General features: G+C 44.1%; 1 protein-coding gene and 1 pseudogene across 1 annotated transcript; both read left to right on the top strand.

The window, feature by feature from the left end:
- The first annotated feature begins 5,389 nt into the window (after positions 1-5,389).
- Positions 5,390-6,924, top strand: LOC100221492 (E3 ubiquitin-protein ligase RNF113A-like; annotated as a pseudogene).
- Positions 6,925-9,264: 2,340 nt separating this feature from the next.
- On the top strand, positions 9,265-12,334 carry LOC115493416 (peptidyl-prolyl cis-trans isomerase-like 4). The gene is given in 2 exon segments (XM_032746334.3): positions 9,265-10,595; positions 10,597-12,334. Coding segments are annotated over 2 exon segments (1,323 nt in total). The 5' UTR covers positions 9,265-9,399; the 3' UTR covers positions 10,724-12,334.
- Positions 12,335-13,727: the final 1,393 nt, after the last annotated feature.

Here is a 13,727-nt window from a genome sequence, read left to right as displayed (position 1 = left end):
TTTGCTATCACCTTAGGCAGAGTATTATATTTAATCACCATTGACAGATCTATAAGGATAATTCCCCAAGGAATGTGTTCCCCTGCTGAATGGGGCATAGGGAGGCAGGCTCTAATGCTGGACAGATTGCACATTTTACCAACCCCTTGGATTAAAATCAGTATTACATTTTCTTCCATGCCCCCACCTAAAGATAAAGGGGTAAGTATTTAGTCTATACATTTGACTGTTCATTTATAGATGTCTTTAAGATTTTCAGCTGCAGGGATCTGGTGTTTTCCACTGCCCACTCTGAGTCAGGAGCCCTCTTAATTCAGGTTCAATATACCCAGGAGTTAATTCCTTTGACTTTCACTGTTTGTTTCCTTAATTCCTTTCCTTTCACTTTCACTGACAAGCTGTTCTTGCAGCCCACAGAACTAGATAAGGTCCTTTCCATGCTCCTGAAGTGGCTCCAGTTTCCAGATCTTGATGTATACATGATCCCCAGGCTGAAATGAATGAACTGGGGTGTCAAGGAATGATAAGGGAATGATAAACTTTTTTAGCCCATTCAAGGATTCCCATAATGAAATTAATTATTGTACCATTTCCTGATTTGCATTCTGTTCCTTGGACCCAGGAAGGTTGCAACAGAGTATAGTCTCCCAAATTTCATATGGGCTCACCTTCAGGTTAGTTTGGGGCTGTACTCTAATTTGTTACAAGGCTAGTGTTAACACCTGTGGCCATTTCAAGAAAGTTTCCTGACATATTTTGATAATTTGTCTTTTTAGGATTTGATTTATTTGCTCAACCCTTCCACTAGACTGTGGTCTCCATGGAGTGTGTAAATCCCAGTTATGCCAAACTGCCTACTAAGTTGCTGTTACACTTCAGATATGAAATGAGGTTCCCTATCAGATGACATCCCTGTAGGCACTCCAAACCTGGATATAACCTCTTTGTGGAGTACTTTGGTGACTTCCCTGGCCATGTTGGTGCACCAGGAGAAACTTTTATTGGGTGGCCAGAAGTTATCTACCAACACTAGGAGATACCTGTCTCCTTGTTGATGTGGTAGCTCAGAAAAATCAATTTGCCACTAATCCTTGGGAGTGTTTCCTCTTTGAGTGATCTCTGGAGGAGGTCCTTTTAAACTTGAACAATTATTTTTAAGACATATTGGGCATTTTTCTGTAATAGATCTGACAATTTTTGTCACACAAGCACTCAATACTTGAGTCTGTAGACTGCTCACTGTAGCATCGATTCCTTAGTGGGTCTGCTGGTGTTTCTCCTTTACCATTTGTACCATCAGTTGTGATGGAAGTATGACCTGCTTATTGGGAGTTACCAGCCACACACCCTCTTTATTCTGGGCTTTTAGGTAAGTAGCTAATTTTAAATTTGCCTGACTATACCCAGGGCTACCTTCAGGAAGTGAAATCTCTTTCTCAGGTATTAATGCTAGGATGCCTTGTTGTGCAACCTCTCAAGCAGCTTTACCAGCAAGTCTATTTCCTACTCAAATTTGGGAATCCCCATGCTGGTGTGCATGTGTAGCAAGGCCACTTCTTTGGGCAGTTGAATAGAATCAAGGAGGAACAGTATTTCTTGTTTATATTTAATTGGAGAGCCTTGTGCTGTTAATAGACCTTTCCCTCTGTATACCCCCTTGGGCAGCTAAAAGCATATTTCAAATCAGTCCGTATGTTTACTATTTTTCCTGCTGCCGCTTCAAGGCTCTTCGTAGTGCTGTGGGAGCTGTCCATGGGCAGCAGTGCAGTTTCTATTATTTTAGTTGATGAGATTACTGCATAGCTGGCTTTTCATCTTCTTGCACAAGGCTACTTCTGTCTGTAAGGAAATCTGCTGGATCTTCAGTGTGTACACCTTGTAGGTCTGATCAACCAGCACAAACCCTCTCAATTGTCTGTAAGCAGTCATAGGTCAATGGCTCTTCTCCTTGCATTGGGGTGTTCAGGAATTGGACTGGGCTTAGCCCTTTGGTTACTTTAATTCCCAAAGTTTGATGCTTCAGCATTTGACTCGGGGAAAGCCAACGCCTCCTCTTTTTGTCCTGATACAGTGTCCAAACTGTGCACTACTCTCTTTTGTCCCAAAGTCAATTTCCTGGCCTCTTGGATGAGAATAGTCTCAGTTATGGCTAACAGGCATCAGGGCCACCCATGGCTGACTTTTTCAAAAAGTACCCCACAGGCCTCTTGAAGTCTCCTACCTTCTGAGCCAGAACTCCAAGGGTGAGGGGCTGTTGTTTATGCGCAGAAAGTTCAAAGGTTTTGTTAAGTCTGGAAGTCCTAAGGCAGGTGCAGACATCAGGGCCAACCTTAGGTGACAGAATGCATGTTCACCCTTGCAAGTCCAAATCAAAGGTCCTTCCAAGGCCTCCTTTAAAAGCTCATACAATGACTTGACCAAAAGTCTGTAATCTGAGACCCACAATCTGCATCATCCAGCCACACCTGAAGATGCTGTTAAATCCTGGGCAGTCACAGGTTGGAGTATGTGGTAGATGTCTTCTTCTTCTCTGTCCATTCCCAGCCTCCACTGTTCCGGTACTGATTCACATCCTAGGTAGGTAACTTGCTGCCTCATGATTGAAGCTTTTTCCTGAGATACTTGGTAACCTCCTTGACCTAGGAAATTTAGAGCTTTCACAGTAAATTCCTTACATGTTTCATTAGTTTCAGCTGCTAGTAAGATGTCATCAGCATACTGCAGGACCAATTCTTCTGGCTTCTCTTTTTCCAGATCTCTAATTCTTTTGCCAGTTGGTTCCCCAAAATTGTTGGACTGTTTATATCCTTGCAGTAACACAGTCTAGGTAAGCTGAGTCTTCTGACCAGTTTGGGGATTTTCCCATTCAAAGGAAAAAATGCCCTAACTTTGCTTATCAAGAGGTATGCAAAAGAAGGCATCCTTCAAATCTATCACTTTAAACCACTAGTGATTTTCTCTGAAATTGTCTATTAGGCTCTTGATTTCCCTTCTATCTTCAAATTTTAAAGGATGCAATTTCTGCCTTACTGGTCTTGATCCAGTTTTTAGGGTAACACTTACAGGCTGAGCTTGTTTGGAATAGCCTGGAGTTCCACTGGCTCAAACCAGGGATGTTACTGCATTTGCTACTGCTTCTGGGTATTCCTCCAGAGTTGTCTGGTTCTGGTGTTCCCTGCAACATAAAAGTCCTTCCCTTGATGGCTTTAGTCTCAGGTATCAATAATGGTATTTCTCCATCTTTAAATACAATCTGAGCCTCCAATTTGCTTAACAGGTCTCTTCCTAAAAGAGGAACCAGACACTCAGGCATATATAACAATTGGTATATTAGCCACTGTTTTATGAATTTAATGGGGTTAAAGAATGTTCATTTTTCCACTTTTCCTGTTGCACCACCAAAATTTGCAGTTTCCTGGCTTAATTTTCCTTGGTTCATATTTAATACCAAGTAAGTGGGCAATGTGTCTATTAAAAAGCCAATTTTCCTCTTCCCTGGCCCTATTGTAACCAGGGATTCAGCTGTAGATTCTGCCCCTGGTCCCCTTCATTCCTGAAGTAGGAGTGGGTCCGTTCCCTCTGCTCCCTCTACCCCTGGGGGCATTCCTGTTTCCGGTGCCCAAACCGTCTACAATACGCATATTGATTCAGTCCTGGGCTCTCAAACCCCTTTATTGACAAATGGAGTGCCCACATGGCACAGAAAAAAGGGGTAAATAAATTCTAGGTATTGAACTGTCAGACCTTAGTCACTCCCCCCACCCCTCCCCCCCTCCCTGCACCAACAGAACAAAACACCCACAATTCTACAGAAAATAAAAACCCACAACAGCTGGCAACATGCTGGGAAAAGGTTTTTAGGGTTTTTTTCCTGTCTCAAGAAAAAAAACCTTAAAAATAAGGGGTTCACACAGAAGCTTAAACACAAGCAAATGGGAACCTGGTGAATCCCTGATGTTGGTCTCCTCTTCACAGCAGATGAAGCAGGTGGATTTGGTGTCCTTTCTCTCACTGGCTTGGATATTCTGAGGTCAGGGGCCAAGATGGAGCAGCCTTCTCTGGCCAGTTCTTCTTGTTCTCTCTGATCTCAGAACAAAACCAAACTGTACAGTTCTCTCTGGAGAAAGCTATCAAGTGATCACTGTCACAGCCTCTCCAAGGCCAGGGAAAGGGAAAAAACCTTCTTGCCTAAGCTAATAGAAGCCAATCTAGCTAAGAAAAAAGAAAAACAGAACGGAGTCTGCACAGCACCACAGATGCCCGGAGAGTGATGTTTGAAAAAGCCCATGGAAGAACCCCAAGGTTCACTCTCTCACTCCCCACCTTAAAGGTACAGCAATCATTTTGGGCACAAAACAGATGATCACAGAATAGACTATAATCATAAAATCACCCAAGACACTGGTTTATTTTCAAACCAGCACAGCACCAAAAAATGAAGTTACTTGAATGTAACTAAGGAATAACAGTATGGGTTTTTTGCAAATGTTGCTCATATTTGGATGTAAGAGGAGTAGGCATTTTAAACATGCATTGGTGGCCTATTCCAGACAATATGGATACCACTGGCTTAGCAGAAATCAAGCTAGAAAAGTTTAACTCCATAAATGGAAAGGAATATGCACCAGTAGTTGGGGAATATTTGGACTGTAGTTCCAGAAAAGTTCTCAAAAGGATATCTGGCTACTCCAACTTGTTGCCTACATGGTGCTGATCAGTATTGTTAGGGTACTAGATAACTTCAGATTCATTAGTGATTGTTGCATTTTTGATGTCTTATAAGTTTCTTTTTTCAGACTGCTATAAGTTTGTTGCCAGCAAATTTTACTGAAAGATTTTCCCCACTGACTTTTTCCTCTTTCCCTGGGTATAGTTTCTAGGGATCTCCCTGAAACCAGGATAGTGGGAGGAATAAGGGTGGTAATGTGTGATATGTATGCTTATTTGGGTTCTGGTGATACCTGGACCTGTAAGGTTATGGCTCTGAAGGACAAGCCAGCCTTAACTGAACTTATTTTCAAGCCAAGTTTACAAGTCCAACAAGTATGAAAAATAGTTTTGTAAAATTGTCTAACATTCAAGAATGCTGAACCTCACCAAAGAAGACTGTTATATTGAGTGTCTTCAGTTACAATGTAGATGTAACCAAAAGTATGTATTATATCACCATCTTCATAAACTGTTAAAATCCAGGTGGGGCAGTGTTCTTTATCTCCTCCATGACTCATCCCTGATAACTCCCTGTGGGGCGTTATCTTCTGCTTAATGGGCCATTGAGTCTCACTGCATGACTGATAAAATGACATCATCCCATTGTGAGATGCTCTGCTCTGGGGGAGGAGCCAAGAATTCCTACCTGGATATGAACTGAGCTGTGGAACACCACAGGCAGCTTTACCTACTAGACTCCCAGAGGACAAGAGCCAAAGTAACCCCCACTAAAGCTGCAGAGGAAGACCAGACCCTTCTAGAGGATCACTGCTCTAAGAGAACTACATCTGTCACTCCAGGAGGACTGCTGCCACCATTTAATGGGACTGCTGCCACCACCCTGACCCACAGGCTGTCAGGTTGTGTCCTAAATCTGTCAGTTTAAACCAGTGTTTTCTGCATTTATTTTTTAATCAGCAGCACACAATGATGGAGGAGAGCAGTGTCTGCAGCTTTGTGTTCAAGAAGCGGGTGCGAGCTGCAGGCAGCAGCCGGCGGAAATGGCCTGGCAGTGGGCAGGAGCAGGACAGCAGTGGGGAAGAGGGCAGCACCGTGGTGCGCAAGAAGATGACCAGGGACACCCCCAACTCCATGATCCAGAAGACTAGGTGCTGCATGAGGGAGAGGCTGGAGTATGCGCCAAGCAGCAGCGAGGATGAGGATCCTGCCAAGGAAATCGGGGTCACCTACAAATCAACCAGGTCGTCAAAACCTGTTGGCCCAGAAGACATGGGGGCCACAGCAGTGTATGAACTGGACACGGAGAAGGATGCCCAGGCTATCTTTGAGCGCAGCCAAAAAATCCAGGTGAAGCTGAGAGGAAAGGAAGATGATAAAATTTATCATGGCATTAATAACTACCAGAAGTATGTGAAGCCCAAGGACACATCGATGGGAAATACCTCCTCAGGAATGGTCAGAAAAGGCCCCATGCATGCTCCGGAGCACTTGCGGGCCACAGTGCGCTGGGACTACCAGCCTGACATCTGCAAGGACTACAAAGAGACTGGATTCTGTGGCTTTGGGGATAGCTGCAAATTCCTGCACGACCGCTCGGACTACAAGCACGGCTGGCAGATTGAACGGGAGCTGGACGAGGGCCGCTACGGCGTCAATGACAGTGGAAACTATGAGGTGAGCAGTGATGAGGAGGACATGCCTTTCAAATGCTTCATCTGCAGAGGTTCCTTCCAGAACCCTGTGGTCACCAAGTGTCGGCACTACTTCTGTGAGAGCTGTGCCCTACAGCACTACCGCAAATCCCAGCGCTGTTATGTCTGTGAGAAGCAAATCAACGGGGTCTTCAACCCTGCAAAAGACCTCATGGCAAAAATTGGAAAAACACAAAGGGGAGGAAGAAGAGGGGCAACAGTCATGCCATGAAGAGGATCCAAAGCAGCAGAAAAAGTTTTGTACATAACTGAATGAAACTTTTGTAAAAGGGGAAAAAAAAAGTGTGGGGTGGGTGTAAACCCCCCACAAAAGACTTAAGTCTTGGGTGCTCTCATGTTTTTCACTTGCATTCCACATAACTCAGGATGCTGACAGTTTGTCAGAATCAGTATGTTGTCAACAATGGCAAGACAATATCCATCACTCTACTTGAACCCCAAGACTTAAACATTTGAGAAACATCAGTAGCAGAAGGATGTGTGTTTTTAATTGAGATGGTTTTGAGTTGAATAGTTTCTTGTTTGTAGTGTTGAGTTGTAATTTGCAGATATATTTGGTATATGGGGACTTAAGGATTTTATCTATTTAAGGACATGGGTCACAAACCTAAACTAAGACAAAATGTTTCTTCTGTTCCTTTTTTTCTGACAGTTCTGAAGTTGAATTGTTTTTTGTTTGTAGTGTTAAGTTTTAATTTGTAATTTCTAAGTAATGAGCCTGCAGCATGTTAGCATGGAAAATTGTATTACTGGTGATCTTGTTTGACAGCTCCTGGACAGTACACGGGATACATCCCTGCCTGGGGGGTTAGGCTTGTCCAGTTGGTTGGAGAGCCTTATTTGACCTGGGCTTATCATCTGTGACATCATGCTGTCTGTCATCCTGTCTGTCACACTGCTGCTGATTTGAAGCTGCCCCCCAAACTCAACCAGCCTAGAAGGAAGCCAGTCCCTGAGTGAACAAGGATAGGCTGGATTCCAATCTACTCAGGGACCCTCAGCCATTGCCATTCAACCCTAAATACGGATATATTATTGGTCAGAGAGCTGGTCAGTGCTAAGACCTCAATGAATCACATGTGTAAGCTTGGCAAATTTGAAGCTCCTATAAAAGGAGCTGTGAGAATAAACTTGAGGCTGTTTTTCACAAGGACCTTTGAGAGTTGTGTGCTTTGTATGTCCCTGACATATGTCAGTCACTTCGCCCTTTTTAAACAGAGAATGGGGGAACTGTCACAGCAACAGCTGGCCTGTGGGCTGTACATATAAATTTGCCATAACAGATCTTAATTCGACCAGCCTAGCTGTTACAGAGTAGAAGTAAATGAGTCCCCAGGACAAGATAATCACAGGTTGGATTTGAACTCAAACAGGAGCCCCAACCGATCTCATTCAAGCCTGAATGCAGACAGCTAAGTCTGCAGTGAGGCCAGTGAGCTGACCTTGACCAATTAGATGTGTAAGCACAGGAATATTGAAACCCCTATAAAAGAATGATTGAGAATTTTTTTAGATTATTTTTAAGTTTAGCAAATTAGCATAGTTGACAAGAATCCCCAGTTAGATGTACAGCTACTGAAGTAATTCCCCCTCTTGGTTTGGCCCCCTACTGAAGCCTCACCGTTGCTTCTAGCTCCACATTGTTTATACCTAAATACATGGAAAAGGTGGAATGGCTTTGGTTCACTGAAGCAGCAAAATTAGAATAGGGTTCCAGGAATGTGTTTGTCTAAAAAAATACTGGAGTTAGCAGAAGAAACTATATAACTATACAATAAAAGTCTATAGAGCTACATATATATGAAAAATATATAAAAAGCAAAAATATTTTGGCATCAGTGATATAATTGGATAATGAAAATAAATTACTAGTGATAGCATAATTTGCTATCCTCTATTATACATATGTGAAGTTATATAAGTGAATATCAAAAGTGGGTTTGACCCTTAGTGCCAGCTTAAAAGTATAAAATGCAATTGCATGATGAATTCTAAAGTCTTCAGTACACACACAAGTTTGGTTTTAGTTGCAAAAGTAAGACAAGAGTTTTGTCGGGGAAATTAGGGTTCCTTCTGTAAGAATTCACAGAAATTTGATTAGGTATAAGGGCTATACTAAATCTTGCAATTGCCTGGGTGAATTGTGAATTTTGCAGCTGTGGTTTTGTGGGGTTGAAGTCCCCCGTTGTTCCTTTTTGCATGGTTTGTTATGGAATAGCCAGAATTGGCAGGTCTGAGTCCTAAAGCAAATTCTTCAGCTCTTGCCTGGCGGGGTTCAGTCCCTTCTCTGCTGTTTTGTGGAAGCATTGAGTCTCAACTGTGGGTAAAAGAGAAAAATAGTGGAATTACAGGTTTGAGTGCTGCAGGGTACACTGTGAGTTTGTTAGGAATATGTGTCTGCATGTGTACAGGAATAGGCTGTGTGTGTTTAGCCTTACCAGCACTGAGGCATTGAAACAGGAATGCCTCAGATATAAAATATCTTTTATTGAAAAAGTGTTTGTCCTAGGTTGCAATGCGTAACCAAAAGTATGCATACTATTACCATCTGTTAAAATCAGGTGGGGCAGTTTTCTTTATCTCTTCCAGGACCCATCCTCCCTCCAGGGCGATATCTTCTGCTTAATGGGCCATTAAGTGTCACTGCATGGCTGATAAGAATTACATCATCCCATTGTGAGATGCTCTGCCTAGGGGGAGGAGCCAAGAAGTCCTACCTGGATATAAGTTGAGTTGTAGAACACCAGAGTCAGCCTTCTCCGCTGTATTCCCAGAGGAAGACGAGACCTGCACTGGACCTGCAGAGTGAAACTCCACCCTTCTCCAGGATCACAGAACCACAGCTGTCACTGCAGGACAACTGCAGCCACCATTTCTTTCAGACTACTGCTGTCACCTTGACTCACAGGGTGTCAGGTTGTATTCTGGCTCTCAGTGTTTTTTGTACTACTGCATTTTATTTTAATTTTCCTGGTAAAAACCTGTTATTCTTATTCTCATATCTTTTCCAGAGAGCATGGCGGTGCTGCTGGAGACCACAATGGGCGACCTGGTCATCGACCTGTACACAGAGGAGCGGCCCCGTGCTTGTCTGAATTTCCTGAAGCTCTGCAAAGTCAAGTACTACAACTATTGTCTTATTTATAATGTACAGCAGGATTTTATTATACAAACTGGCGACCCCATGGGAACTGGCCATGGAGGGGAATCCATATTTTTTCAACTGTATGGTGAGCAAGCCAGATTTTTTGAGGCAGAAAAGGTGCCCAGAATCAAACACAAGAAGAAAGGAACTGTCTCAATGGTGAACAATGGCAGTGATCAGCATGGATCACAGTTCCTCATTACCACAGGGGAAAACCTGGATTACCTTGATAGTGTACATACAGTATTTGGAGAAGTGACAGAAGGCATGGATGTATTGATGAAAATCAATGAAACCTTTGTAGGTAAGGATTTTATCCCATATCAAGATATCAGGATAAATCATACAGTAATTTTAGATGATCCCTTTGATGATCCACCTGGCTTGTGTGTTCCTGATCGCTCACCAGAACCTACAAAGGAACAGCTTGACAGTGGCAGAATAGGAGCAGATGAAGAAATTGATGACATGAGAGGACGGTCTGCAGATGAAATAGAAGAAGTTCAGGCCGAAAAAGAAGCAAAAAGTCATGCTATTCTTCTGGAAATGGTGGGAGACTTACCAGATGCAGACATCAAGCCACCAGAAAATGTGCTGTTTATCTGTAAGTTGAATCCTGTGACCACAGGTGAAGACCTGGAGATAATATTTTCACGATTTGGTCCCATTAAAAGTTGCGAAGTGATCCGAGACTGGAAGACTGGTGAATCTCTTTGTTATGCTTTCATTGAGTTTGAAAAGGAGGAAGACTGTGAGAAAGCCTACTTCAAAATGGACAATGTGCTGATAGATGACAGACGGATACATGTGGATTTTAGCCAGTCTGTTGCAAAGATTAAATGGAAGGGAAAAGGTGGACAGTATACCAAGGAAGATTCCAAGCACTATGAGAAGGAAGGTGACAAACCTTCGAAATTTGCTCTGAAAGAAAAAGTAAAACCAAAGCAAGATGGCAAGTATGACCTTGTGCTGGATGAGGATGTAGAGAAGTCTCACACAAGTCAGTCACACTTGGCTAAAAGACAGAAGAAGAAAAAGCACCACCACCGTGATGAAGATGACAAGAGGACCAAAAAAATCTAAGGATTCTGACCGAAAGCATGAAGAATGCTGTAGGAAGAAGACCAGGGATGTGAAGAAAGACAGGCATCGAAGCCGTAGCCATTCTCAGGAGAGAGATTACACTTGCAGATGAAAGAAAAAGCAGAGGGGAGCTAAAATAATTTAACTTCTTTTCTTTAGGAAAAAAAAAAAAAAGGAACAGAGCTGCAGCTGCTAAGCCTCAGTCTGTAGGCAGAAACATTCTCTCGTAATTTTGTTTCCTCCTTTCCATTAGGAAACAACTCCTTAACGCCTTCCTAGGAGATGTGTGTTGTTATCAGTTACTGTGTGTTTTGATCTGTCCCCTTTTCATGGGGAAGATAAGTTCTTGTGAAGTCATCTTCCTAACTGATATTAATAAAGATTTACTTGTAGGTATTTAGAGAAAGCCTTCCAGTCAAGTTTTAGGCTTTGGCCAAGCCCTGGTCCTGGCTGTCTGGCAATTATGTGTGGATATTCTCAGTTCAGTCAGAGAGAAAACGGAGAGTTTCTAACCAGGCAGAAACCTGGGAAACAGTTGAGATGTAAATAATTCTTTATCTCTCTTGTTGTTCATATTGTTTATAGATAAGTTCTGCCACTGAGCATCATTCACTGCACAACAATGGTGGGAAATGTTTTTACTCTAGGACCAATAGAATTGGTCTGGACGATGCTCTCTATAAAAGAATGATGTATTTTAAATACTGTAGAGTTGCGCTTTTCATGTTTTACTACATTTGCATTATGTATAAGTTTGTTCCATGTACCCTCAGTTCTGTAACGATTCCCCCCGGGTCTTCCCGTCTCTCCCCGTGGGTCTGTTGTCCCCAAGAAATGCTAAGTCACTGTGTTTACCCCCAAATGCCTGTCTGTCACTCGGTATCCCTCCCCCCCACCTGGAATCTTCCACCCGGGAAGCTGGGTGATAGGCAGACGTCCTGGGACCCTCCACCTGTCTGTCCTTCATTGGATGTACCCCCGTACCCCACTACCCTCAAGCCCCCCGTGGCGTTACCCCATTGGCTGCCCCAGTTTTCCCCTGTCCTGTACTTAATCTGCGGGTGCGGCACGCCCGCCGCTTTCTCCTGGCTGGCCCCAGTGCGCACCGCTGCCCCGCCCAAGCCACTCCGGGGCTTTCCTCTCGGCCGGCTCCAGCGTGCGCCGCTCCGCCCTGCCCGCCAGCGCAGCTCAGACAAACGCCGGCGCGGCTCGCCTGGGTCCCTTCGGATTATTGTTTTCCCCGTTGGATTGCAATAAATCGGAATTCGCCCCCCGGAGAAAGACTCTCTTCATTAAACCGCCGTGGGGTTCGCTGATTGCTCCCCAAACCCACACAGCTCCGCCCAAAGCCCGCGAGGGCGCAGTGGGAGGCACTGGAGATCTGCCCGCTCCCCTTCTCCCCAGAGCTAGCTGGGGCAAGGGAAAGCAGTGGGGAGAGAGAGCACCCGGCAAAATACTCTCAAGCCTTCTGAATTGGAGTTCTTTCATACTGTCCTGCCTTAACAGCGTCAATTATGCCATCAGACCCACTGTTTCTATACTATACTAAAAATGTAATCAAGTCACTTTGACTTGCTGATTTCATTTTATAAAAGCTGGACTTCCTTTCAAGGTAAACTTGGAAACCTTTCCTGGGAAACATTCTCCAGGTTCTTGCTATGAAATGGGAAGATTCCTCTCCACAGGAGGAATTTCTACTGGATCTTTCTGCTGCAAGCTGCCAGACACCCGTGATCACCTCATAAGGACATTAAGAAAATGTATTGTTGACATGGCAATGTGTGATAGAGCAAAACACCATATAAGGAAATACCGTGTCTTGAAGTGCATAAAAACATCTTGTTTCTCTCAATAAACTTCTCAGTGTGGGTCTGAGTCCATTCCTTTGTCATTACATCCGTACACACACTAGTAAAGAACTGTTATTGCTTTTCTCATATCTTTGCCTGAAAGCCCTTTAATTTCAAAATGAGAATAATTTGGCGGGAAGGGGGTGTAGTGGTTTTGGCTTGCCAATTGGATTTGACAACCCTCTGGAACAATGTGTCTTGGTTTAACACGGAATGGAATTTTCTCAGAAGGAAGAGGGTCATGCCAGTCAGTGATTGGGGTTGGATATTGACACTTTGGCTGACCAATTGAAGGCTGGACACGCCTCTGAGAACACAGAGGTGTTAAAAGCCATAACTCCCAGGGGAGCTTTCTCTCTTTGGTTCTGGTCAAAGTGCAGTGCAGACTCTTCCCCACCGCAGCCAGGTGGCTGGGTGGGAGAGGGGAAGCCCGTGGCCTGACTGAGGTAAGGCCAAAGGGTGGAAGGACTGGAACCAGGCTGGCCCCCTGCAGATGGAAGGGTGGAGAAAAATCTGGGATGTCTGCTTTCCCCCCCCAGAGTCTCTCTGGAGAGAGAGAGAGGGAGACGGTTGCGGTCTGTCAGCAGTGCACCACGGGGAAGGAGAAGAGCAAGGGGGCAAAGGAAGGTGCCCAGCATAGGAGCCGGAGGTCTGGGCATAGAGTCCGGCTGTCCATTCGGGGAATTTGGACTTTTAAACCCTTCTTGGATGATGAAAGCTTTGTGAAATATTACTCCTCCTTGATTTGAAAGAGAAGAGAGACAGTCTGGGACCCAAGATGTTAGAAGACGAAATTCTAGGTGGGAGGAGATGATGGAATGGCTTTTGGCTAGACTTTTTCTTATTAACCATAGACTGAACAAATCCTCGTCTCCAAGAGAGACTACATTTTAGGGGGATGTCTGGTGAGCCAAGAGACGTGTTTCAGTGACTACCAGCACAGGAGTGGATTGAACAGAGAAGAGTTGAGGGTGTGGGAGGGTGTGGTGATGCCCTCTGTCTTCAGAAAGAAGATGATCTCTGCTCTTTAGACCCTCGGCACCAGGACAGGAAGAAAATGGGGGGGACTGTGGTCCCAAAAATGAGAAAATGAACTGTTGTTTTTCTTTGGTCCTTGGCAAAGCATCCTTGAAAAGAATGTGGACACCTTGAAAAGTAGTGGACACCTACTCTAAGGCCTGTTAGGCCTCTGTGGTGTGTACATGCAGACTTAGATACAAGGAAGAATTTTCTTAGATTTAGGGTGGTGAAACCCTGGAACAGGTT

Source organism: Taeniopygia guttata, chromosome 1A (assembly GCF_048771995.1).
Source record: "Taeniopygia guttata chromosome 1A, bTaeGut7.mat, whole genome shotgun sequence".
NCBI classification, from domain to species: domain Eukaryota; kingdom Metazoa; phylum Chordata; class Aves; order Passeriformes; family Estrildidae; genus Taeniopygia; species Taeniopygia guttata.
This window is presented reverse-complemented; position numbering and strand designations above follow the sequence as displayed.